The sequence below is a fragment of the Bicyclus anynana genome, chromosome 5, assembly GCF_947172395.1.
Source record: "Bicyclus anynana chromosome 5, ilBicAnyn1.1, whole genome shotgun sequence".
NCBI lineage: Eukaryota > Metazoa > Arthropoda > Insecta > Lepidoptera > Nymphalidae > Bicyclus > Bicyclus anynana.
Window position 1 is genome coordinate 3,732,745 of NC_069087.1, and position 27,896 is coordinate 3,760,640.

Genomic DNA, 27,896 nt, shown 5'->3' on the forward strand with positions numbered 1-27,896 from the left:
AATCGAAATATTGTTGCCATTTTTCAATAAAATAAATAATAATTTTTCAAAGAAAAAGGAAAAAGATATTAAGTTAAATATATTTTTTGCAACGCATTCGATTTATACTACAATCTTGAATCAATCATTAATGATGTAAACATAAAGTACCGACTTGTTCCTATTTCTAAACTTTATCTTATCATACGAGTATGAACTATGAAGTGACGTAACAAATTAATGAACGATGATCGTCCTTCAGATTTCAGGGGTTACATACATAACCTAAAACTGTTTTGATTTTTCAATTTTATTTCAAAATAATAATTGTTTGTAGTAAAAATTTGAGTTTTAATAGTGACTTTGGAAAACATATGTGTTTTCTATGTAAGTTATCTTTAAACCATTGAATTAAAGTGAGTAGTAGATCAGTTCTTCATACACAAACGTTATCTTGTTTTATGATTTTTGAGCCCCTTTTTGGCATGATAATTCACAGAAATATAATTTTTGTAGCAATCTCATGCCTACATTTTCCCGTAAATTTCAGAGTTTAATAGATAACGGTTTTCTTTATAGTACAATTTTGTCAAAAAAGTGAACATGGTTGTTACTGCAGTCTACTCCTACTAACAAAATACAGTTCTAAATTTTTGTTTTTGTAAGTTATATAAATATCTCAACAAGTAGTCTTCTGTATGCCTCAAACCTGAAGCCCCTAATGATCAATGCAAAGTCTTAATGGTCTATTTTTTGTTGTATTTTTTATCTATGTAATGAAAACATTTTATTGCCAATATTGTTGAAATTATAATGATTTTAATTTTTAATGAAGATTGTATTAAAAGAAACCTTTTTTTTTCTCTATTCTTTCTTATTTTAACTGATTTTTAAATTATATTTTAGGATGTGGACTTTAAACACTTATTAGCTACTCCCTAACATGTCATATTTGAAGGTGCTTCACTGCACTCTATGCATCAAACAGGGTGCTCTTAATCTTTCTAACAAATCAGTACTGTTGAAAATCGGAGTAAGTATTTATTTAGTAATCATATTTAAATTTTAATAAAATAGAAAAAAATGTTTATAAATTATTTATTATCCTACTTAATATTACAAACACGAAAGTTTGAATGGATGTTTGCTTGGATGTTTGTAACACTGCAACTACTGAACTGATTTGGCTGAAATTTGGTATGGAAATAGATTTTACCCTGGATTAACACATAGGCTACTTTTCTTCTTGGAATAATCCATGGTTCTGTGGGATTTGTGAAAAACTAAATTTCATGCAGACGAAGTTACAGGCTTTCGCTTGTTATACAATAAGTAATTATATGTATCATTATAATGGTTATCCATTTTTAGAACAAACCAGCACTACATCATTTGATAAAAATTTCTACATCATGCCACCTTAATGCTAATCCACCATTGACATCTCAAAGTACTACAGCAAAGGCGAAAAATAAAAAAGTACCTGAAGACACAAGAATATGGAAAGAAACACCAACTCAAGATGTAAAAAATAATTTAGTTCAATATAGCATGATGCTGTCCAAGTTTCGACTGACATGTAAGTAATTATATCTGTAAATAAGACATTCCCTATGCTGATATTAAAGATGAAAAGTTTGGTTAATTTCTTTGGTTCAACACATAATCTCAAATTTTAAAAATAAGTAATTTTGGGTTAGATAATAAATTTGTTGAGGAAGGCTATCATACTACCAGCAATAGGAGCAGGGATCGAACAAACTAAATTTATATGAATTAATGTAATCATTGCAGCTCTAGTAGTGATGACATCAATGGCTGGATATGCTCTTGCACCAGCACCATTTGATTTGACCACATTTGCTATATGTTCTGTGGGCACAGGACTTGTTAGTTCTGCAGCAAACTCCATTAACCAGTTTCATGAAATGCCATTTGATGCACAGATGTCACGGACTAAGAACAGAGTACTTGTGAAAGGGCTATTAGAGTAAGTATGACATGATACTGATGTAATTAATACAATCTACATATTTAATATTTATAGAATTAAGAGATATTTTAAATGTTTTTTTTTCTGAAAGACTGCATAATTCTTATAATATCAGTACTAATATATAACATATATATAAAAGTTTCTGCGTGAATGTTTGTATGTAGTGTATATTATATGTTTGTTACTCCTTCACTCTGAAACTACTGAACCAATTTGGCGAAATTATCCTAAATTTTCATAAACTTGTCTGTTTCAGACCATCTCATGCTATAGGGTTTGCAGCAGCAACCAGTGTCACAGGACTTAGCATGTTATACTTTGGAGTGAACCCTCTAACAGCTGCGCTGGGTGCTGGCAACCTTATTCTGTATACGTCCATATATACACCACTTAAGAGATTATCTATTGTTAATACCTGGTTGGGATCTATAGGTAATTATTATTTTGTAAGTAAATTAGACAGTTATTGTTAATGAAACAGGCCTTACGAGTAAATCTGTTAAAATAGTTTTTAAGGTTCTGTAGTTTAGCTCAGAGACTGTTAGTACTAGTATTCTTTCAAAGATATGAGGACCACTATTTTTCGATTTAGGGATTTAGGGATTTAGGGATTTAGGACGTTTATAAAACATTAAGGTTTAAGAGCAAATTGTTAAAGTCAAGTGACCCCCCCCCCCTCCCTCTACAAACTAAACGGTTGTTTAAAGGGTGTTTAAAAAAGGGTTTAAAGTGCTAATTTAATCTACGGAACCCTACACTGCATGTGCCACGCATTTGACAGGTTTTTATAATATCTACTAATATTATAAAGCTGAAAAGTTTGTTATTTATTTTGAACGCGCTAATCTCAGGAACTACTGGTCCGATTTCACAAATTCTTTGAGTGTTAGATAGCCCATTTATCGAGGAAAGCTATATGCTATTATTATCTCCGTATTCCTACGGGAACAGGAACCACGCGGGTGAAACCGCGCGACGTCTACTACGTTACATATAAAATGTAATGTGTGTTATAGTCGGTGCGATCCCGCCGCTGATGGGCTGGGCGGGGTGCGCGGGCGAGTTGGGTGCGGGCGCGCTGGTGCTGAGCGCGCTGCTCTACAGCTGGCAGTTCCCGCACTTCAACGCGCTGTCGTGGAACCTGCGCCCCGACTACTCGCGCGCCGGCTACCGGATGATGGCCGTCACCGACCCGGGTACGTACAGTGCGCGGCCTATCATCATCATCATTGTCATCGTCATCGTCGTCGTCGTCGTCGTCGTCGTTGTCGTCGTCGTCGTCGTCGTCGTCGCCGTCGTCGTCGTCGTCGTCGTCGCCGCAGTCATCGTCATCGTCATCATCCACTGCTAGACATAGGCCTCTTTTTACATTACATTCGACATAGGACTTTCAAACAACGGCCTCGAGTTGCCAGCATCCAGCGGCTCCCTGCAACTCGCTGGATGTCCTTGGTCCACCTAGTGAGGTGTTCTTTTTGTTTTTTATTCTCTACAAGTTTGCCCTTGACTACAATTTCACCTCATGGTAAGTTGTTATTAGACAGATGAAAGTCCATCTTACCGGAACGCTAAATCGCTTGGCGGTAAGTCTTTGTAACTATGCTACGGCCGAAGCCTCCCACCAGCCAGACCTGGATCAATTAAGAAAACCTCACTCGACCCAGCCGGAGATCGAACCCAGGACCTTGCAGTGCACCACAGAGGCCGTCGTTTACGTTTAATTTTGACTTTATTTGGCTAAGCAAAAAGAACAACACAGGCGGAGAAGGGGAGTGTTAATCGAATGTCAAGGAATTCCTTAGCCCTACTACCTTTGGTTACAAGTCCAGGACTCTGCTCGGTTTTTCTATCTACCACGCGATGGACCCGGCACCCACCCGCAGGGTGTATTCATGGAATGATAATAATTTGTCTCTTGCTTGATTCTTTCAGCTCTGTGCAGGCGAGTGGCTCTCCGACACACGGGCATAATAACAGCGACGTGCCTCGCCTCGCCCTACCTCGAGGTTACCAACATGTGGTTCGCGATCGAATCATTACCACTTAATATTTATTTTATGTACTTAGGTAAGTCAATATATTTTACTTAGCTATAGTCCTTTTCATGAAAGCAGTCCCCCAGACGCGGCGCTAATGTCTTAATGGCGCTTATTGTCATTTGGTAATGGTGATCTGTCTTACTATCATTTGTGTAAGGCGCTGTCAATTTTAGTACAGGTTTTAGCCGCGGTACTTCTTTCATGAAAAGGACTCTACTTGGGTATTATCATATGATTATTTTTGACTTTATTTCATTGTTAATAACTATTTGCCAACATGTTGTAATCTATATTTTGTATACTAATATTATAGAGGACAGATTTGATTGTTTGTTTGCATTGAATAGGCTCTGGAAGTACTGAACCGATTTGATAAATTCTTTCACTGTTGGGAAGCTACTCTATCCCCGAGTCCTATATTTTGCAAGTGTAATTTCAGATACATTAGACTTAACTTCTAGGCCTCCGTCAATTATGATTACTATCAAAAAAATGTTATCTGGCCCATGCAATTAATGATATAAATGTAATAAAAACGTTATCGCACTATTCAACTAACCTACTTGTTACTAAATTGTTGTCCAAAAATGATACAGGGTGCCTAGTGGGAGCTTTCAATGTTTTCATACTGTGACGATCGCGTAAACGTAAACGCGAAAGAAAAAGAAGAAAAGAAATTCGCGTTTACGTTTACGCGATCGTCACAGTATGAAAACATTGAAAACTCCCACTAGGCACGCAGTTCCAGAAGGGTAAAAAAACGTGTACAGGCAGTCCTACTTGTAACTCATGTCTTCTTTTAGGCAAGCGCGTTATAACTTGCCATTAGGTGAGATCGTGGTCAAGCGCGAGCTCATTCCATATACATGATTTTTTTTTTTTTAAAGAAAATTTGCCATATATTTTAAATATGACCAATATTCCCATTCCCCTCCAACTAGTCGGGAAAGACCGTATCAGGAGAGTGTACGACAATAGACCAACGGGGCGACCCTCGGTGATGAGTCCGATCGCTCTTACCGTTGAGCTATTGAGGCTCAACTGAGGATTATTGGTTGGATTAAAAAAAATAATTAATCATTGTCTCATTATTTCCTCAGCTTGGCAGTTCTACAAGAAATCGGACAGCGGCAGTTCAAGGAAGCTCTTCCGGTTCTCTCTAATACACTTGCCAGCGCTCATGTTTCTAATGCTAGTCAACAAAAAATACTGGACTTCGAGCGATACTCAGGAACAAAAGGACTCCAAACCACAGGATATAAAGCATCCAGAGACAAAGAGAATAACAGTCCTGCCTAGAGGACCTGTAGTAGCCGCCCAAGATTCTACGATTCACAAATAATCAAAGATTTTCTACTATTAGATATGTTACATACGTACATCACCGCAAAAAGTAATCAGCATTTAGGCTACTCCACTGAATGCACACATGCAGTTTTGTGTTTACTTATGTTATATACGTATGTATATAATTATATATAGTTTTTGCACTTCCTAAACTTAGAACTCGACATTGTAGACAATATTTAGGTATTATTTGTTAAAATAACTTTCGTTGTTTACAATGATACAAAATGAAATTAAGACAATTAGCCACTTTCGTCCGCTTCAGCTTTGACTTTCTAGTGACATATCTATAGTACAAAATCTTTGCAAATAATACTACAGTAACAAATTATAGTTAATTTTAGTAGGTATTCCTTTTTCTGTAAATAATGTACAATAATTTTTTTTGTGATGTTATTTATAGAGTCTGTGTAAGATAAAATCGCGTTATCATAAAGATTAATAAAAATAAATTATTTTTTTGATGCTAGATTAGTTCCTTATCTAAGGATAAAGGAATAAAAGAAATAGACAAATAATAAAAACCTTATATTTATTTTGTTTCTCTTGGTATAATTTAAATTACAATCACTGTTGGAATTTCTGATGAATTGCCATTGTAGCATTATTGTATAATATTATGCATATAAATAAAATCAATTTCAATTTCTAATTAGTAGGCGTAGCATGCTTCAACAATATATATCGTGTTGAAAAGATATATTGTCAACCAATAGCAGCGGAACCTAAAATATTGTTAGTTTTATTGGGACGAAAGAGTTTCATACCAAAGAGAGAGCAATATTCTCGATTTCGCTATTTTTTTTTTCATTCTTTACAAGTTAACCCTTGACTGCAATCTCACCTGATAGTAAGTGATGATGCAATCTATGATGGAAGCGGGCTAACTTGTTAGGAGAAGGATGAAAAATCCACACCCCTTTCGGTTTTTACACGACATCATACTGGAATGCTAAATCACTTGGCGGTATGTCTTTGTCGGTAGGATGGTAACTATCCACAGCCGAAGCCAAATATGTTCGCTGCTATTGGTTGACAATATCTCTCGTCACAACATATATCGTTGACTCATGCTATGCAAGCAGTATTTGTCAGTTTTTTTATTATTATAAAACCTCACTTTGTATTGGGTTACAGTGGCAATTCATTCACGGTAAATTACATACAAATACATACATTCAGACCTGGTTTTGAACACGAGACACGATAGGCAGGCAACCGGTGGCTAACTAATACAACGTGTAACTGTAACATGATTAGCTCACTGCAACAACTTGGGACAATCAACATCCGCTATTTGTGTAACTTTTATTATCTTACGAATGGCTTATTTCCTGAAAATAAAAACAAAAATAGATTAAAAGAATATTTTACTACACATAAGAAAAAATACATTGCGACCCTGCACTAAATTCAACTTCAAAATTCATTCATTTCAAGTAGGCTCAGTTTACAAGCACTTTTGAAACGTCAGTTGACTATTTATAAAGATCTACCACCGGTGCAGAAGGCAGGTTCCACTGAGAAGAACAGGCAAGAAAGTTTGATAATTGTAAGAAAGCGCTGTGCTGGTCGATCCCCCACCAAGTGGGTTGACGATATCAAGCAAGTCGTAGAGATTCGGTATAAGCAAGCGGCTCAGAATCGTGATGTTTGGAAGTCCCTACAAAATGCCTATGTCCAGCAGTGGACGTCCATCGGCTGATATGATGATGATCAGAAAAAAAATATTTAATTCTAATTCTGAGAGGAGTTCTTTATATATAAATAAATAAATAAATAACTCACTTGGACTTTTTGGCGGAGCGGTCGCGATCCCGGCTCTCGTCGCGCGATCGCTTCTGCGACTTGTGGTCGGAGTGTTTCTTGTGCTCGCCGTTGGACTTGCTGTGCGACGACTTGCTGCGGTCATTGTGCGACGACTTGCTGCGGTCGTGGTGCGACTTGTCGCGGTCGTGGTGCGACTTGTGGTGCTTGTCGCGGTTCTTCGATGGACTGGAATACAAGAAACACATACAATTAGTTGCTCAATTGATTGGTGTGTCAACTAAAATTGATAAGGTGATGATTGTTACATAAACATACAGAATGTCCAAATACAAGATACATTCCTTACAATGGATTAAAGTTTTTTTTATAACCAATCAGTCAATAATGGTTCATTCATTCAGTTTAAAAAGCTCGGAAAACTTAATCAGCAACATATAGTATGATAGTGACAAATATCCTCCTCTAAAGGAGACCTGCCACTAGGCACTCTGTTGATAAGTCATTCCCATAATTTTTTCGCAGCGCTAGCGTTTGTAGACAGAGAATCGACGTGTCACATGGCTCTCTGCTAAGAGGCAGAGGAAACTGTGCCACATTCTATGCAATTGTCTAATTCTAATACATAAGAAGGTAAAACATATCCCAACCAAGAAACTGCTGCTGTACCTGGCGCAAAGTTTTGGAGGGTCAATCTATTCAATGGCGATCAAAATAGATCGAAAGCGGTCAATGTGATACAATGTTAAGCGTTCCTTGATTACAGGTATGACATTCATTATTTATGTATTGCGGAGGGAAGGTATTCTGATCTGACAAATAAGAGGGTATTTGATGAATTAAGCTCAGTTGTTTGTTAGGCAGCGGCAGTGCACACCATCACGCTGCTAGTCGCGTTAGTGATTTTGTGCAATTATAAATGTTTTGTGTTGTAATTATTGATCATAAATTGTTTAGTGTGGACATGGAGAACATGTCGAGCAGGGGTTAGTGAATTTCAAGTATTCTAAAGGGATCTCTTAAACCTACGCCCAAGGTCACAAGTCCTGGGACCTGCTTGCAGTGTTTCCTCTACCACAAAATAATAGTACTATTAGGAGAATTCTGAGATGATATCATCAAAGTAGGGATTAAAAATAGCAGTACAGGCCAGCAATTCTATATAAGTCATTGCACACTTCATTCTGGGCGATATTTGTATAGGGTCAACAAGTAAGGTCAAAATTCTATTTTGAGTTTGAAAATTTGTTATTAAAGTAGTGTAATGATAGATATATATAGATAGATCTTTGATTTTGTTTTAATTCTTATTACAAAGTACATGTGTGTGTAAATATTTTTTTTTTATTTTTTATTTTTTTTTAATTATTAAAGACGTACAGTCTTTATATTATTATATAAAGACATACAGTCTTTAATTTTTATTAAATTTTCCAACTGGTTCCTAAAAGTACAATCACTGTCGCTGCTTAGAAGACCTGCAGAGCCGCTACACCTACAAAAAGAAGTATACAAACTTGTCTTACCTGCTACTACTGTGTTTGGAGGGGCTCTTATGGCTGGAGCTCTTGTGTCCGGAGCTGGAGCTCTTGTGGTTGGAGCTCTTGTGGCTGGAGCTCTTGTCATGCTTGCTCTTCTTGCCATCGTCGTCGTAGCGGCGCGGGTCGCGGCCGCCCTTGCGCTTGCGGTCGAAGTCCTCCACGCGGTCGTAGTTGCGGTCCTTCTTGTCCTCCTCGGCGGCCTCGCGCTCCAAGTCCGACCAGTCTTTGCCGGACTCCTCGTCTTCCTCTGTGTAAATATGATAACAATGATAAAAATTGACAAACTTGACGTTTATTTTCGAATTAGCATACACTTTTGACGGTCTCCGACGGAGGTCCTGCGTACCGCCAAGCGAATTAGCGTTCCGGTTCGATGTCGTGTAGAAACCGAAAGGGGTGTGGATTTTCATCCTCCTCCTCACAAGTTAGCCCGCTTCCACCTTAGATTGCATCATCACTTATCATCAAGGGCTAACTTGTAAAGAATAAAATAAAAAAAAAACTCATGTGGAACCCTTCAATAAAAAATAAAGATAATAAAGTCCAAAATTATTTGAACCGATATCTAAAACGTTAAAAACTTGCATGAATCTAAAAGTTTATTAAATTGCCGAGGATGGTTATGTTTAGAGTAGAGTACTTATGTGTGTTGCGTTCTGAACATAATTTTGATAAATTTGCAAAGTATGGTTAACTATTTCACGTCATACTAAATCTAAAGATGTTAAACAAAGTATTTTTATGAACGGGTACCAAAAAAAAGAAATTTCTGAGAAGAAGATGAAATATTAAAAAAAACCCCTCATCAAATAATAAAAATAATATTAAATTAGTGACAACAGTGTTAAAAATCATGAATATTATAGCAATGTCTTAAAATAAAAACTGATGAATGAGCCTAATCTTACCCTCACTCTCACCGGATCCTTCAGACACATCGGACGCTTCGGAGTCGTACTCCGAGTCATCCTCGGACTCCTCTTCGGTCTCTGCGTCTGTTGGCTCATACGCGTCATCTTCTTCTTCAGACTCTTCCTCCTGCAATAAATGAACAAATAAAAAAATGCTGTAACTAGATAACAAGTATAGTCTCTTATAATTTCTAGTGTGCCTATAAAACTTGAGGAGTTTCTTCAATTTCACCAAGATTCCATCATCAGACCCTGATGACAATATGACTACCCATGCAATTGAATGAATAGCTTTTGTTACACTTTCACTTCACCAACCAATAAATAGGTTTTAATTTCAATCAGATTTAAAATTCAGTCACCAATGGGAAGTTACATTATCAACGAATAATATAGGCTGTATTTCAACCTTGTATTCCCAAAGAATATTATTTACAAATTCCATAACTGTCTCTTCTAGCTTGTCGTAATAATGTTGTTTATCTATCACCTAAGTTATTACAATCATAACTTCCTATTTTGGAGTTTATTAACAACTCATCAAAATAAAAAACAAATCAATTCACATAATGTCATCCATATACTATGATAGAAATTACTGTCATCTGGTGCTTACGGTGGATATCTTTTAATATGTAGATGACACTTTGCTGTCCATTTCAATAGGTTGACAATAAAGACCAAAATAGTGAATAGGTCAGCAGGGCATGCCCTGTAATTGACCAAAACAATGCATTGCTTTATGCCCTGAAATTCATTGTGCTTGTAATTTGATTTCTGTAATTACGGTCATCATAGTCATACACATCAAACCAAAACTAATACTTACAGAAAAATATTATAATATTAATAATTAAATAATTAAAAGTAAATTAGTTAACAATATAACTATTTTAACCTGTTGTGCATTCTCTGCATCAGACTCAGGGTCCAAGAAGGTCCATCCACCGTTATCAAAGAAGCCTTCAATATCATCTGTGATTGTCTTCATGACTTTCGTCCAGTTCAACGATTGTATGCCTTCCGAATACCGAATATCACAGGAGCTGCAAACAAATTGTTAATTACTAATTAGAGCTGCACACATAATTTGAATTTTTAATTTCTGATCGGACCGGACAATGCTTGAAAATACTAATAAGCAAATAACCATTGACCTCTTATAATAAATGGACGCACAATCGTGTAGAAAATTTCACTTAAAAACTGGCCAATTATGCATTGACAGTTTTAGAATTATAGGTAAAGAAAATTATACGTAAAGGCATTTAAATATAGCCCAATATTCAATAAAATCCCAAATTTAGAACAAATTCAACCAGAAGGATTGTTTAAAGTTTAATTTACAAATGCGACTACTTGAATTGAGTGCCAAGAAGTTCTGTTTGGCACTCATTGAGTGGGGATGTTTTTTGTTTGCTAATTGTGCATCCACTTTTTAATAGGAGATTGATGCAAATAACGCACCTTCTTACTTTACTTATTGACAAGATCAGAGAGAGGGTGGGCGCAGGACCTCTATGATCTCCCAGAAGCAAAAGAGGGGTTATTTAAATTGCATGAAAAATAACTCACTTAAGCCATTCCTTAACATGGTCGAGCATATTCATGGGCACAGCGTTCACCATGGCCACCTTTTTCGCGTAATCCTTGAAGACGAAAACCATGTCGAAGTTCTTGAGGTGAAACTGCACTCGCTCGAAGTGCACCAGCTCCACATCCTCGAGGGCGATGACGAAGGGCGGCCACTCGGTGAGGTTGACCAGAGCTCCGGATGTGGGCTGCAGGAGTACTGTGCTGCGGAATGGGGCTCCGGGGAAACCGAGCTCTCTGTGTGCAACAATATAATTATATTGCTATTTTAATAAAGAATACTAATCTTAGATAGTTATGGTTTTGACCATGTTAACTGCCACATCCCGCGACATCACGTTAAGCAACATTTTTCTTATTTGGAACTTAAATATTCAGACGACACTTTTACATATGGAATTATACACTAATACTCATAATAATCAAACTCGATCCTCGACCCCTATTTCCATGTCCAGAACCCACCTCATAACAGTGGTGTCAGAAGTGGGATGTTATAGAGTGTTCAGGAGGGACACGCTCTCAGCTCTTGAAGGCGACCTTCAGCTTATGACGTAACTCGCACTCTTTCTGCTCCGTGACCAGAGACCAGGTCACATACGCACCTGAACGGCGTGTCGAACTCCACCTCCTGCTTGGTCATGTTCTCGACGCGCTCGCAGAAGCTCTTGAAGGCGACCTTTAGCTTGTGGCGTAACTCGCGCTCGCTCTGCTCCGCGGCCAGGTCGTCGCGGTCGTGCATGTGTTGGTGCTTGCCCAGGTCGGTGGTGATCTCTCCCACCTCCGTGTAGAATTGTACGTCCACGTGTTTCTTTTTACCTGTGAATTTAATGATTTTTGTATATTTTCTAGTGGCCTAGCATTATTACATCTTGAACAGTGAATGGTGATATTAATTCTTCTTTTTCTAGAGATATAGTTAGGCAAATTCGTTTGTGACACAGCTATGGCACGACAGAGAGTAATGGCTCAGTGGCGATAATCTCTGAATAACTAACAACAAACCAAATAATTTGCCAAGATTGCTGATAGAATGGATTTTAATAAACTATAGATAACTCACCAAACATAATAGCATGTTTCAAATGGAAATGCAACAATATGATCATTTCTCCATCGCAGGGCTGGAAGAAGGCATTTTTAATATTATTGTACAAAATATCCACTTTGTCACCCCTGACTGATGTGAATCTAAAACCATTTGTGTGCGCTTCCAACGACCCACTCATTCTCTTTGTGACTATGTTAGGTCTTATATACAGATCCTTTAGTTTGGGGTTGCCTTTACTCTGTGATAGGACCAGTGTGTCCTGTTTGACCAGATCCTCTTTCTCCCGTTCTTCTGCTTCCCGGGTTTTGAATTTTTTCTGCACTTCCTTTATAAGCCGGAAGCCTGTGTTTAGATTTGACGAGGGCGGCGATATCTCGCCTGGCTCTTTTGTGTTTGTACTTCGGTATGTTCTGTAAAAAGGTGAAAATATTTATATATTATATAGTTTATCTGAACTTGTAATATAGTACAAAATTAAAGCAAAATTTGACCAAGAAAATCAAAAACGTCGCCGTGTTGCAGAAAACAACGGAACTAATATATACTATTGGTATATTAAGCACAGATGGCTAAAAATCACCAATCCAGGGCTATATACTTAGAGCTTTAAAAATTATTATTATTATATATATTACTATTAATTATGTGCTACACTAGTAGGCCTAGCGTTCGTCAACGACCCGACGCAGTTGCAACTGTTCGAAGCGTTTTTTTTTATTCTTTACAAGTTAGCCCTTGACTACAATCTCACCTGATGTGATGATACAATCTAAGATGGAAACTAACTAAACCTCTTTCGGTTTCTACACGGCATCGTACCGGAACGCTAAATCGCTTGCCGGCCTTTGTCGGTAGGGTGGTAACTAGCCTCGACTGAAGCCTCCCACGAGCCAGACCTAGACCGATTAAGGAAATCTCAATCAGCCCAGCTGGGGATCGAACTCAGGACCTCCGTCTTGTAAATCCACCGCGCATACCACTACGACACGGAGGCCGTCATAATATCACGTCATAGTTTGAATATATGTATGTATAAGTCTGTAGTTCAACAAACAGTTGAAGCATCCTGACTGCTTCAAGCAATTGGTGTATGGCTGACCTTAGATATGAGTTTATACTTACACTTCCTTAACGAAGGTGGCATCTGGTTGTGCGTAGTTCCCCCCCTCGTTCCGCCCCATGGTCGCTCCGGGGTGGAAGAAGTTTATCCTGAGGTACGTGTAGTCGCCCTCCACTGACTGGGATATATTCTTAATTGTAGATATGTGGAATGGTACTGGGACGCCGAATATCGGCAATATAATTGTTTCGTACTTGCGATCTGAAAGTACACAACATAATATCAATTTCAATTCATTTTTATATCAAATCAATTCTTAATTTTTTTATTAAATCAATTTTTATCAAGTGGTCATAATTATGTCTGGGATTTTGCTTGATGTCAACTATGAATTAACTATGTCAAAGATGATAATTGGCTACATAGAATGGTGTATTATTTATTTCCATGTACCTTGAAGGATTTTAAAAATCATTGCTAATAAAATTATGGAAAGTAACTTATCAAAACATGCCTAGCATTTGTCAAAGATTCTCATAACCAGCGAGAGATATAGTCACAGCAATTGCTATCACAGCAAAATCAAAATATCACTGTCTTTCAACGAGATGAAAAGAATATGTGAGACAATTATTTTAAGCTTACAGAAAGTGACAATTCAGTATGTACTAGCTGGGTGTTGTTGCTACTCTCAGTACCTTCCAACAAGTGATCTCAATGAATGCCCCATAAAAAACCTAAAATTTAACTCACCATTGACCTCTTATAATAAAAGGACACACAATCATGAAGAAATTTTTCCCAAAATTCAATAAAATCCTAAATTCAGAGCAAATTCAACCTTAGGGATTGAGTTTAAGGTTGAATTTGCAAATGCGACTACTTCAATTGCTTGCCAAGAAGTTGTGTTTGGCACTCATTGAGTGGGAACGTTTTTTGGTCGCTGATTGTGCATCCATTTTTTAATAGGCGATTGATGACTCTCACCTTAAGTTTGACAGTTTACTTACCAACATACAACTTCAATTCTTTAACTTCGTTCTCTCTAGGCATCTGACTGACGCTTTTGTACGAAACTGTGCTTTTTCTGATCTTTTCACCCTCCTTCCCGCCAGACTGCTTCGCCAACCGCTCTTTTGCCTTCTCATTGAGAGCTATGGCGAGCTCCCTTTGATGCTCCTTGCGTTTCTCCTCAGAGGAATGTTCCGTACGAAGCTTGGATTCGATGACGGCAGTTCTTTTGCCTCGCCCTAAAAATATTCAAACTATATTAAAATTCAGGATAGTTATACAAATTTTAATTGTTTTCAACAACAACGCAAAAGGAGGGGTGCTATATGTTTGACGTGTCTGTATGTCTGTCTGTCTATATGTGGCACCATAGCTCCGGAATGGATGAAACAATTTCAATTTAGTTTGTTTTGTATGAAAGGTGATTTATGTGCGAGTTTTCTTAGACATGATTGATGAAAATCGGTTGAGTAGGATCGGTTTTCAAAATTTTCAATTTTATTAGATAACCAAATGTCATAAAAATAATGATAGTCACTTGATTTACTGAGTTTTTTAAATTTTTATTAAGTTACGATTCTTAAAAACATACATGTTGTTACAAAAGTTAAGGGGGTAAGTTTGAAGAATTTGAACTTATATTTGTGCATAGTGAATAAAACTTGAAGTGCATGTGTACATTAGGAGTCATAATGTTACTGTAAACATTGAAAGATGAAATTTTCATAAAAGTTCTTTGAATCCTTTAAAATTGAAGTTTTAGTTTCCTATGTTTAACTAGGGATACTATTGTTAAACATGCTATTTGTTTGAAAAAAAAAATACAAACTAATATTATACATGCATTAGATTTTAATGAAACTCACCTCCATTCTCTGTCCATCCACGATTGCATGGAAGGAAATAAAAATATGAATTATAATTTACACAATGAAGTTAAGAAAGCTTTAAAATATTTACAAAACAAAATTAAATAAATGTAGTTTAGTTACAAAATATTATAATATATTAAAATGTAAAGTTACTGAAATAGCATTGAAGTTATCTTTAAGCATCAAATACCTTAATTGTAACGAATTATTAGGATTAACTGTGAAAAGTTAAAATTACATTAACAGGGAGAAATACAAAACTTAGCACCTGTTTTACCACTTTCTAATATGAGTGATACATAGTTTTTTACAAATTTTGTCTTTTACTTTTGACACAAAGTACGAAAGTGACAAATATTACATTAAGACATAGTCTAAACATAAGTTTTGTCACTTACCGGAAATTGGTGAAATAAATCTATAAACTTGTGAATTTATCGAAATATGCTTGACCTAGTATCAAATAAATGTAAAAGTCACATGAACTAAGTATTTTTTTTTCTATTTCAGTACTGTGAAAAACACTGGTATTATTTTGAATTCTTTAAAATCTATGGAACGCTGAATACTTGTATCATATAAATTTCTGGGTTAGCAATTTTACCCCACATAATGAAAAACAACAACTAATGGTAGACCCAAAAAATTACTTGATTTTATGTAATTAATAAAAAAAACATGATTAACTCCCATAATGAATAATGTTAGATAAGAAATAAACTGTAACTCAGTATTTTACATTAATAGTTAATTTAAATTAATATTATACTACCATAACACACAATCCTTATATGAAATGTAATAATTTAAACACATTAATTGTTATTATTACAACATCAAATACTTACAAAGTATTCGTGTTATAGAACAACCCAAATCTACCTATTAGTAGTAACCCATTTCAAAGCAATAAAAAAATCCAATGGATATGCAATCATCTTTGCAAATGTAAGGCTAAGCCATTGAGATGAGATAAACTTTGTAAATATTGCACGATAATTGCTAGAAAATGTTGCTTGTGATAATTGCTAAAAAAACTTGCTTATGATAATTGCTAATAAATGTTCCATGTGATAATTGCTAGAATCTGTTGCTCATAATAATTGCTAGAAAATTTTGCTTATGATAATTGCTAGAAAGTGTTGCTGCTATAAGTATTTTCTACTAAATAGGCAACTTTGCTTTCTTTTAACAGAATTTAATATGGATGGTAAGGCACCCTTTGTAAAAGATCTTAAAAAACATAGTAGTATTAGTAGTAGTAGTTATATCTCATCTCAATGGCTGATGTATTTGGCTGCATTTAACAACCATCATACTCACCAAGTATTTCAGTCTTGTTTTCCTTCTCTTCCTCTTCTTCCTCATCATCATCCTTGAGGAAGATACCAATGTTTTTGATCTTCTTCTTGGACTGTGTGAGGAGTGACGCAGGCTGTTCTTCATTCACTAACACTGTGTCACCAATGAATAGTGCATATGTCTGCAAGAATGAATATAAGGAGTTTTAGTAGAAGTTTTAGACAAATACAACTTATATACAAGTATAGTCCACTTGTACATAAGTTGTACTTGTCAATACTTACTACAAAGACTCTTATGATGTCAACTTCATATCAATCTATCAATACATAGTCAGAGATATATAAATAAAAATGGAAAAATAATAAAAATTTTAATAAAAAAAATACAACCGACTTCAAAACCTAAAAACATACCCGCTAAACTAAAAAGTGAAAAATAACATCATAATATGTTCTACCTGCTGATCAGTATGAAGGCGGTGCTAAGCCGGTGATGTATTAATTCAAGCCATGTGAGAATATCTTGTAGATTTAGATTTTGCAGACAGTGTTGTTTCATGTGGTCCTGTCAGAAATGGCTTTAATTAAGACAACACCGGCTAAGCACCGCCTTCATACTGATCAGCAGGTAGAACATATTATGATGTTATTTTTCACTTTTTAGTTTAGCGGGTATGTTTTTAGGTTTTGAAGTCGGTTGTATTTTTTTTATTAAAATTTTTATTATTTTTCCATTTTTAGTGTAAAATTTCATCTCAAACGAATACATCAGACCCCTAATGACAGTCACAACCCATCTTGGTACAAAATTCTCAGCAATACAAATTAATCAAGCCCAAGCACAAGGTAGCTACCGTAAACCGTTAAGGAGTTCCCTTAATTGACCTTGGTCTTCATCATCAGACCCCTAATAACAGACACAACTCATACAGGTAGAAAGTTCTCAGCAATACGAATTAATCAAGGCCAAACACAAGGTAGTTACTGTAAACTGTTAAGGAGTTCCCTTAATTGTCCTTGGTCTTCATCACCAAACCCCTAAATGACAGTCACAACCTATCTATGTGGAAAGTTCTCATTAATACAAATTAATCAAGCCCAAACACAAGGTAACTGCTGTGAATCGCCGAGGAGTTCCCTCGTCTGTTTTATGGCTCCATCATCAGATCGACTTTAAACCTTCATGAAATTATAGTGCCTTAAAGTACTAAATGGAAAAGTATACGAACACACTAGACACCCATATAATTTTCGAAAGTTCCCCTCAATTTCTCCAGGATTCCACCATCAGATCTTGACAGGATGGCAATGGGACCAAATGGGGGCTATACCGTTTCAAACAAAAAAAGAATTTTTGAAATCGGTCCAGGCGTCTTTGAGTAATCGGTGTACATACATAAAAAAAAAAAAAAAAAAAAAAAAATACCGACCGAATTGAGAACCTCCTCCTTTTTGAAGTCGGTTAAAAACTAGCAGACGGATGGCCTATAGTTTCATAACACAATGTAGTTGTAAACTTCACTTGGATAAGTTTACATTTACAATCATTTCTTATTATGATTAATCATGCTAAGATATACATTTAGTATAATAGATATTTGTATCTGTACAATGATTGACTGAACTTTTTAATTATTGTGTTTGTATGTCCATCAAAGACCAAGTTGGTTGTGATTGCTAGCTGTAAATACAATCACAAATTTACAAAAAAAAAATTTAGACCCTAAATACTATTCAATGCTATCACTCTTTGTATTTATGTATTGGATTGGAAATACTTGTAACTCTTTTGTACGTAATAGTAGTGAGAGACGGATATGACGTCAGGTGGCATGGCTTGTTTCACAAAGAGTAGGGATTTAGAGAGGGGTAGCGATCAGTTGGCGGGCGTGGCGTTCGTGGCGTTTGTCCACAGTCTACATTTCTTTCTTTATGGGTACTTGGGATTGGGATAGGCGCGGAGAGAGACTTGAGTGGAAATGGGGAGGGTTGGTTAACTGGCAAAGGCGCCCTTAACCCTACACGCAACGTTCACAAGTGCGTAACTCTACTCAAGGTACTCTTCCGTTCTTAAGTCTTATTTTGGTAACAGTTTGATTTGTTAATTAAGCTGTCCTGACAAATGTTGTGAATTCATATGTCAATGTGAACCTTTGTTCGACATTGATTTTATTTTTTTTTGTAATCCTCTTCTGAGTCTGCTAAAACTTTATATTATTTGTAACAAAATTTTCTCTCTCTCAATAATTGTTGGCCTATGCAGATACAGAGAGTATACAGACTACAGATAATAAATAGTTCAATAGACTCACTTTGCCTTCTTTATCTGTTGCAGCACTGTTAGTCAAGTTGGATAAACCTATGTTTATGTTAAAGACCATGCCTTTCTTTGCCACTATGGAAGTTTTAGGGCCAATCACTATGGAGCTTTCTCGGAACTCTATACCCATAGCAAAACTGAAAATAATAAATATTATAATTATTTCAAAGTAAACTATAAAGTTCACATGATTTTAAATTTTTTTTCAACACAAATATACAAACATAAGAGAATCTTAAGTGACATAAAGGTCTCATAAAATTGAGATATATAAAAAAACTAGCGGACGACCCGCGACTTCGTCCGAGTTGAAATCAATGTAAACTTTCAACGCCTATTTCAGCACTTTGGGGTGGAATTTTAAAAATTATTGAATCACCTTATATTTCATTTTTTTTTATAATTTATGAACAAACTTTTTAAAACTGTAACTCTAATAATTGAGGATTTTCCATACAAACTTTCAACCCTTTCTATTTTTATTTTAAGGTCAAAAAGTACCCTATATTTTACTCCAAGGTTCCATTTAACATTTCACCAAAATTCATCTTGCAGCAGTTTAGCCGTGAAAAGGTAACAAATAGACAGACAGACTTACTTTTGCATTCATAATATTATAGAAGAATTGATTTATTAAAAATAAAAAGTACACACCCAAAGCTTTTTGTGAGATTGTCAACGAGTTCAGGTTTTTCCTTCTTAGCTAATTCCAATCCAGCTTCATACACCGCCGACAACTTGACACCTGCCACAAGACGTTTGAATATTTCCTCCTCTAAATTCAGTAGGAAATTGTAATTGCTTTGTACCTCATCTGTGGGATTGACGAGCAACGTTCGCACAATGTTTGAGCAATACGACTTGTACCTTGCACCCAATGAACATATGATCGCTCCAAAGTGCAAGTGATTTTTGTCCGACACAGCACTGAATTTCAAACTGTAATTCCCACCAGATTGTATAATCGGTGGATAGCACATGTCTACTTGACTTGTGTCGACACCTGTGACATATTTTTTATCTGATATAGCTGCTTCCACACCCTCCGCTAATTTTGAATGTTTAACTTTCTGAAAAGAGTTTTGAATTTACTATTAAAAACACGAACTGCCCATATATGGGTCTTAAGCTCTAACATACTTGTATATGTAAATGTGTCAGGTTACAATAATCTCTGGATTAATAGATTTCCATGCAATTATTACAAATAGATTAAGAATAGGGATTTTGGAGTAAATAAATATCCTATATAAAATATATGGATGAAGTCTCAGACATAGTATTTCACAAGAATATGCAATACAAACATAATAAAATACCTATTTATTTACCTTATCTGAATCAATAATTTCCATAATTTGATCCTTTAAGTACTTTGTAAACACATCTACAGTAACTAAACAGGCTTTCTTGACAGTGATAATCTCGGGATCTTCCTTGGGCGCCATAATTAGTGCGACCGAGGAGCTTATATCCACATTTTCAAATTTCTCTGCCTTTACAGCAGCCTTCCAACTTTCGCTAAATTCACCTGGATAGTTGTCTTTGGCAAAAACACCCAGCGTTTTGCCCGATTTAGATTTCTTGATCTCTTGTATGAGTTTGCTGAAGTTTTCCTTGTCATGATCATTCTAAAATTATAATTCATATGAGTAATACATAAATAAAAGAATATGCAAAAACCCTCAATAGGGCCACCAATTAGGTCACATATCATATCTTTCATTGAACTATTGTTTGTTGTATTGTCGAGTGTAAAAGTAAGATATTAGTTAAGTTCGATGGAAATGTTTGAATGAAACATAAAAAACTTAGCTAATACTAATATTTTAGAAACAATACACGGATTGGACCGAGATTGTATTATTGTAAAGATTCAATATAAAAGCATGGTAGAATCTTTACAAATAGTCTATTTTAAAAGTGCTTGAAATGAGCCTACTTGAAATAAATGAATTTTGAATTTTTTTAATTTTGAAATACTAACAAATTAATAGAACCTTAAGTGATAGTAACTAACTGGGTTCGTATATGGTATAATTGGCTGCTTTCTACTTGTCTATACCTATATCTTACAGAAACTTGGTCAGGGTATTAGAAAATAGATAAGTGATGTAACTATTAATATACTTACTCTGTCCCTTATCAATAGTTTCACTGGAGGTAAATCTGAGTCTTCTTTGCCATTTTCAATTTGCCGCAAAAATTCTATTTTCTTTTTACTGGCAAGGAAACACATACTGTGTTCACTGAGAACAGATATTGTGTCAGGTAACTCATATCCAAACAGCCAAGTCTGATGATAAAAAAGATAGTTTATTTATGTTAATACAGAAATAATCAATCTATACTCATATTATAAAGCTGAAAAGTTTGTATAGTTGTTTGGTTGAACGCGCTAATCTCAGTAACCACTGGTTTGATTTGAAAAATTCTTTCAGTGTTAGATAGCCCATGTTAGTATTCCTACAGGAACTGGAACCACGTGGTTGAAACCGCGCAGCGTCAGTTAGTAGTTGATAATATAAGTAAAAAATTTATTATTTTATTCTATTGTTCTTAAGTGATCAAGTTGACATGCTACAAACAGGAGATATTGAAGCAAAATGTTTCACTTGTGAATTCACATTCCATTTTGTTTCCATTAAGCATAAGTACGCACAGTTCCTATCTCACACCTTGTGCTGACTTACATTTGCACCCTGCACAAATTGAAACATAACATTGTGAATGAAACTGTAATTTCTTTATTTTTTGTAGCTTTAAGTTTTACTGTTTTTCCGGTTCCGGTTCCGGTTTTTCCGGTTCCGGTTGTCAAACAGTTAACACGATAGATTGTGCTCCTCGAAAATTTAATTGCAAAAAGTGATAAATAATCAACGTATTACACTAAAACCTCGATAATTCATTAATTCGACATCCAAGTGATAAAATCTGAGAAGATTATCAGTGCGCAAAACAAACAAGTGAAAATAGAAACAGTTAAAAATCTCCATAATACTTCGAAACAGTGACCAGTGACATTCAAAAAATAAACATCATACGTCAAACATCGTTTACGCATGCGCAGTGTTGTGATTGCCAAAGTCTACAAATATGGTACCAAGTACCAACATTACAAACTAAATACAGTCTGTAAACCATAAACAAGGAATACTTCTATGAAATAAACTTATGTTGCGCTGCTGTGTTGTACTAATGACGTTTCGAATGTTTTGAACTTGAAAGTTGAATTGTTATTGAAAATTGTTGTGACTTGTGATCGAAATATAACTATTTTACATTCCATTAATAATCGAATATGGATGAAAAATCGATGTCGCTTTTAATTACAAAAATGAAAGAGGAGCTCGACAAACAAACATTAAATATTATGGAAGCTATAAGTAAAAGTTTAATGCTGAAAATCGACGAGAAAATCGAGCCCATTCTCAAGGAAAATGTACAAATGAAACAGGACATAGCCATACTACAAAACAAAATTAGCTTTTTGCAAAACAAAACCAAGAAAAACAACATTATACTGCATGGATTGCCTGAAAAGGACGAAAACAGGATGGCTCTATCTGTTCAAGTATTGGAGCAGTTACACCAAACGGGAGTGCAATTAGAAAGGTCAGATATTTGTGACTTGTACAGAATAGGAAGAAAAAATGAAAATAAGTGTAGACCGATATGTATTATCTTCTCATCCTTTTGGAAAAAAGTGGAGGTAATGAAAAACAAGAAAAAGCTTAATAAAACTTTTTACCTCTCCGACGATTATCCAAAGGAAGTTCTACTAAAAAGGAAGGAGCTGCAATTAAAATGCAGAGAAGAAAGAGAAAAAGGTAACTATGCCTTTATTAAATATGATAAACTTATTGTGAAAGAATCAAACTTAGTAGACAAAAGGAAACGGTCACCATCCACAACTCCACCATCGAATGATTCTGATACAAGCATGTCTCGACCTAGCAGCAAAATAAATAAAAAAGATGCTTTTGCATATATGAAGGCCCGAGCATACTCCATGTCTGAAAATAACACATATAATATGCTACCATAGGATAGATTTGACACTGGTTTAAAATCTCCACTTAAATTATGTTATAAAAATTCACAAAAATTTCCCAAGCTGGCTAGTCACCATGGGAAATTAGACTACCACCCTCCAGAGCACACACCTAAAAAGATAAATACTAACAGAATAAATAACATATACATAGCAACATTAAACACCAGAACACTCAGAAAAGATGAAATGCTAATTGAGTTGGAAGAAGCTATAAAATTGATTAAATGGGATATTATAGGACTTAGTGAAGTCAGACGACTTGGTGAACATATTGAGGAACATGAACACTATATTTTCTGCTATATAGGTGAAACCCAAGGCCTTCATGGAGTAGGATTTATAATTAAGAAATCACTAAGAAACAAAATAATTGAATTTATTGGTGTAAATGAAAGAATTGCGCTTCTCAATATAAAACTTGACAATCAGAAGGACCCATGGTCAATAATCCAAGTATATGCACCAACTGAATTAGCTACAAAAGAAGACAAAGATCAGTTTTACTATAACCTCAATAAGACAATGGAAAGAACAAATAAGAACCTCATTATAATGGGCGATTTCAATGGCCAGATAGGGAAAGAAAATCATACAAGAAACCCTTCTATAGGAAAATACTGTACTGGAAAACTTAATAACAATGGTCAAAGATTATTAGATTTTTCGTTGCAATATAACCTCTCAATAATGAATACATTCTATAAGAAGCGCAAATCAAGAAAATGGACATGGATCTCCCCAGATGGAAAATACAAAAATGAAATTGATTTCCTACTCACAAACAAACCAAAAATATTCAAAGATGTAAACATTGTCAACAAATTTAATTTCAATACAAATCATCGTCTTCTGAGGGGAAAAATATCTTCTACTTCACCAAAAATATCAAGAAAACATATTAATAGAAAGACAAGGCATATTCAGACTTCAATGCCACCAAACTTAATAGAAACACTTAAAATATCACTACAGGGTATTAATAGGACACAATCAGTTCAAAAAAACTATGATTGCATTGAAACGACCTTGAACAGTTTAAACAAAAAATTTAACACTGAAATAAGAAACACAGACAAGATAGGGTCTGAAGCAAGAGACCTCATAGCTAAGAGGAAAACACTATTAGTAGACAAGAAAAACAACAGGAAAGAAATTGCCAAAATAAGCAAACATATAAACATATCCATAAGAAATCACAGGAAATCATACAGAAAAAAAATTATAAGCAACTTTATTAATGAAACAGGAGGTGTACGCAAAGCTTTAAAAGTGTTACAAGAAAGCAAGACATGGATAGCTGGAGTAAACAATAAAAGGAACAAAAAAATAACAAACCGGAAACGAATAAACCAGTTAGCTACAGATTTCTATGAAGACCTTTACTGGGATGCTATTACTGAAGAAGTAGATACCAACAATGACCAAGAAAACGAAGAACCTATCCCATGCATCCTAAACGGAGAAGTAAGAAGAGCCATACTGTCCCAAAAAAAGGACAAATCACCAGGGGATGACAGCATAACAAACGAACTTCTTAAAAATGTAATAGATATAATAACTTGTCCCCTCACTATGCTTTTTAATAATATCTTAGATACAGAAGAAGTGCCAAAACAATGGACACAGAGCACAATAATCCTGATTTATAAAAAAGGAAGTAAAGAAGACATTAACAATTACAGACCCATAAGCCTTACATCAAATCTATATAAAATATTCTCAAAAGTTTTACTAAACCGAATATCTAGCACTCTGGATGAACACCAACCAAGGGAACAAGGAGGCTTTCGTAGTGGGTACTCAACACTTGATCACATCCATGTTATAAAACAGATAACTCCCTATAACACTGTTTTTTGTGCTAAATCTTTTTCAGTTATCGCAGCGCGTCTGTGGAACTCACTACCAGATACCATTTTCAAAAAAAACCCATCAGTTGATACCTTCAAACATCGACTTCGTGAACACTATCTTTCTTTATCATCATAGATATATTATATGTATGTATGTATATATGTATTTATTTAGTTATTATTTTTATATAGTATTGATATGTACTGTTATAATTTATATATTTATTTCAATTTATTTATTAGTGTTATTTTTAATGTATTTAATATTATTTACTTTTATTATTTATGTATTAAGTATAATATGTTTTCTCACTTTTTTTCTGTTGTACCTATCCATTTCTTTTGTTTAAAATCTCTCCCACTGCCAAGGGTCACTGGCAGAGATCTCTTATAGAGATAAGTGTTTCCTTGTTCACTGTTTTTCTTTTTTACTTTTGTGTGTTACTATTATTGGTACAAAATAAATAAAAAAAAAAAAAAAAAAAAAAAAAAAAAAAAAAGATAATGGAAAAATATAATGAGTATAGTATGCCCTTATATATAGCCTTTGTAGACTATAACAAGGCTTTTGACTCCATTAAACACAATAAACTATGGGAAGCCTTAATGGATCAAGGAGTTGAACAAAAATATGTACGCATTTTAAAAGAAATATATAAAAACGGTGTTGCAAAAATACAATTGGAACAACCAGGAAGAGAATTCAGAATATTAAAAGGAGTAAAACAAGGTGACCCACTATCGCCCAAACTATTCTCTGCTGTACTCGAAAATATATTTAGAAACTTACATTGGAACAACTTTGGCCTAAATATAAATGGAAAAAATCTAAACCATTTGAGGTTTGCTGACGACCTTATTTTACTATCAAATAACTCAAAATCACTCCAAATAATGGTACAACAACTAGCCACAGAAAGTGAGAAAGTCGGTTTACACATGAACACCAACAAAACAAAAGTAATGACTAATTGTAAGAAAGAAGATATAAAGTTGGGTTCAAACATATTGGAGTATGTTGATGAATATATTTATTTGGGTCAAACAATATCACCGAGAGAACAAAACACAAAGGAAATAGACAGGAGAATATGCAACACCTGGAAAAGCTACTGGTCCCTTAAGGAAGTAATGAAAAATAAAGATATCCCTATATCAGACAAGTCTAAAGTATTCAACACCTGTATCTTGCCATGCTTAACCTATGGTTGCCAAACCTGGGGTCTGACTGAGAAAAATATTATGAAACTGAAAACATGCCAAAATAATCTAGAAAGAAGCATGCTTCATATAAAAAAACAAGACAAAGTCAGACTCTCTACTATCCGAAGCAAGACCAAGGTCAGAGATGTGGCAGTAACAATTAAGAAGCTTAAGTGGAAGTGGACAGGACACTTCATGCGGGATAAAAGGGATAAGTGGACCAGGGATGTGACAGAGTGGTATCCTAGGATAGGAAAAAGGAAAAGAGGTCGCCCCTGCCAAAGATGGGAGGATGACCTCAGACAGACAGCAGGAGACACCTGGAGAAGGAAAGCAAGAGATAGAGAAATATGGAAGTGTCTGGAGGAGGCCTATGCCCGAGGGCAAGCTGAAGAAATGAATCAGTGTCAATGATATGTTGTAATAATATTTTGTTTATAAATTCAGCAAATAAAGGCTTTATTATTATTATTATTATTATTATTATAAGTTTTACTGACCAAATAAAATAATTATCTTTCTTTCTTCTTTCTAATGACAGTAAAAACCATTTTATACGTTATCAACCCATATACGGCTCACTGCTGAGCTCGAGTCTCCTCTCAGAATGAGAGGGGTTAGGCCAATAGTCCACCACGCTGGCCCAATGCGGATTGGCAGACTTTACACACGCAGAGAATTAAGATAATTCTCTGGTATGCAGGTTTCCTCACGATGTTTTCCTTCACCGATTGAGACACGTGATATTTAATTTCTTAAAATGCACACAACTGAAAAGTTGGAGGTGCATGCCCCGGACCGGATTCGAACCCACACCCTCTGGAATCGGAGGCAGAGGTCACATCCACTGGGCTATCACAGCTCCACCATTTTATAGCATCATATAAATAGTAGAATAAAAAAATATATGTACTGCAAAGATTCTGACTCATAAGCATTACATGCTAATGATTGCTGTTATTTTATCACAACTACCAACCATCATGTGAACAAGAAAACACAACCAAACCAACAAGAGAAATATCTAATATCTAAATGTATAAAGAGAAAGATCAACACAAAATCTCGAAAACCGCTTGACATAGAAAGATAAAATTTGTTAGGAAGTTTCTTTGTAGAAATAGACATTGGCTAAGAACGGATTTTGCCGATAGGGCTGGATAAATCATGCCCTGAGGTTTACGGGCCGACGAAGTCGCGGGCGTTTGCTAGTTGTGTGTAAACCCATGAAACAATGTAGATGTCTTTGGGAGAATGACTGAAACTAGACTTATTTGCATGATAAAAAAGTTCATACTTAAGATTCAAACGTGATCCCAGTCTCGGTAACGTGTTTTAAACTTCTGCGCACATTGTTTCATGGGCGATGTACTAGTAAAAACAAACCTGTAACGCCGTCGATTTGCTGTAAATGGTATCTTCGTCACCGCCGACACAAGATACCAAACAATCAGCTTTAGCCAAGGCATCATCGCTCTTTGAGTCAGCAGCAGCCTGCAAATAGAATCGCGTTTCAACAATAGTACATTTCACTTTTAAATCACACCAAGAAACGTGAACAACCTTCCACGCCGCATACAGCCTTTTCATGCGTCTATAAAAAGTTTCTTTATCAAGCGATATATTAGACATGGCGAAAATTCACTTATGATCTAACTGCAAATAATCTTTATCGTAATAATCCCTTCGGACGCGAAATAAATATAAATTAAATTCACAACATTACAACATTTTCCTTTGAAGTTTGACAGCAAACAAAAATGGCGGGCGTTTGCGCTTCTTTCCTAAACTTTGTTGTCTATGCTTATGTTCGGATAGTCGTAGAAATAATTGTGAATACCATTTATAGCACTTTATTACATCAACTTTAACGCTAGGAAATAAAGGCGCTCCGTGTGTTTCTCCGCATCGCTGTATCTGTGGAGAGCTAGTCGATATACTCGGACACCACGGTCTTTCTTGCAGTAGGAGCACTGGCCGTATTCCGCGGCA

The 27,896-nt window shown here is 35.4% G+C and overlaps 2 protein-coding genes across 5 annotated transcripts; one reads left to right on the top strand and one right to left on the bottom strand.

The window, feature by feature from the left end:
* The first annotated feature begins 208 nt into the window (after positions 1 to 208).
* On the top strand, positions 209 to 5,903 carry LOC112048442 (protoheme IX farnesyltransferase, mitochondrial). 2 transcript variants are annotated; one of them, XM_024085972.2, is made up of 8 exons: positions 209 to 366; positions 886 to 1,012; positions 1,351 to 1,558; positions 1,774 to 1,969; positions 2,232 to 2,407; positions 2,992 to 3,171; positions 3,908 to 4,042; positions 5,115 to 5,903. In XM_024085972.2, the coding sequence occupies exons 2-8, from the start codon at positions 923 to 925 to the stop codon at positions 5,354 to 5,356; spliced, it is 1,227 nt and encodes a 408-aa protein (XP_023941740.2). In that variant the 5' UTR covers positions 209 to 366; positions 886 to 922; the 3' UTR covers positions 5,357 to 5,903. The 2 variants fall into 2 exon arrangements, with proteins under 2 accessions (XP_023941740.2, XP_023941739.2); XM_024085971.2 differs by having other exon boundaries at positions 218 to 395.
* LOC112048433 (FACT complex subunit spt16) lies at positions 5,877 to 27,681 on the bottom strand. 3 transcript variants are annotated; one of them, XM_024085955.2, is made up of 18 exons: positions 27,468 to 27,681; positions 27,291 to 27,398; positions 20,926 to 21,087; positions 20,123 to 20,422; positions 19,446 to 19,861; positions 18,784 to 18,928; positions 16,491 to 16,650; positions 15,162 to 15,170; positions 14,295 to 14,534; positions 13,347 to 13,545; positions 12,237 to 12,634; positions 11,779 to 11,992; positions 11,156 to 11,410; positions 10,479 to 10,626; positions 9,578 to 9,707; positions 8,655 to 8,916; positions 7,150 to 7,356; positions 5,877 to 6,695 (listed from the first exon to the last, which is right to left on the bottom strand). In XM_024085955.2, the coding sequence occupies exons 1-18, from the start codon at positions 27,534 to 27,536 to the stop codon at positions 6,689 to 6,691; spliced, it is 3,429 nt and encodes a 1,142-aa protein (XP_023941723.1). In that variant the 5' UTR covers positions 27,537 to 27,681; the 3' UTR covers positions 5,877 to 6,688. The 3 variants fall into 3 exon arrangements, with proteins under 3 accessions (XP_023941723.1, XP_023941724.1, XP_052737801.1); XM_024085956.2 differs by lacking the exon at positions 15,162 to 15,170; XM_052881841.1 differs by lacking the exons at positions 27,291 to 27,398; positions 27,468 to 27,681 and adding an exon at positions 21,680 to 21,715.
* Positions 27,682 to 27,896: the final 215 nt, after the last annotated feature.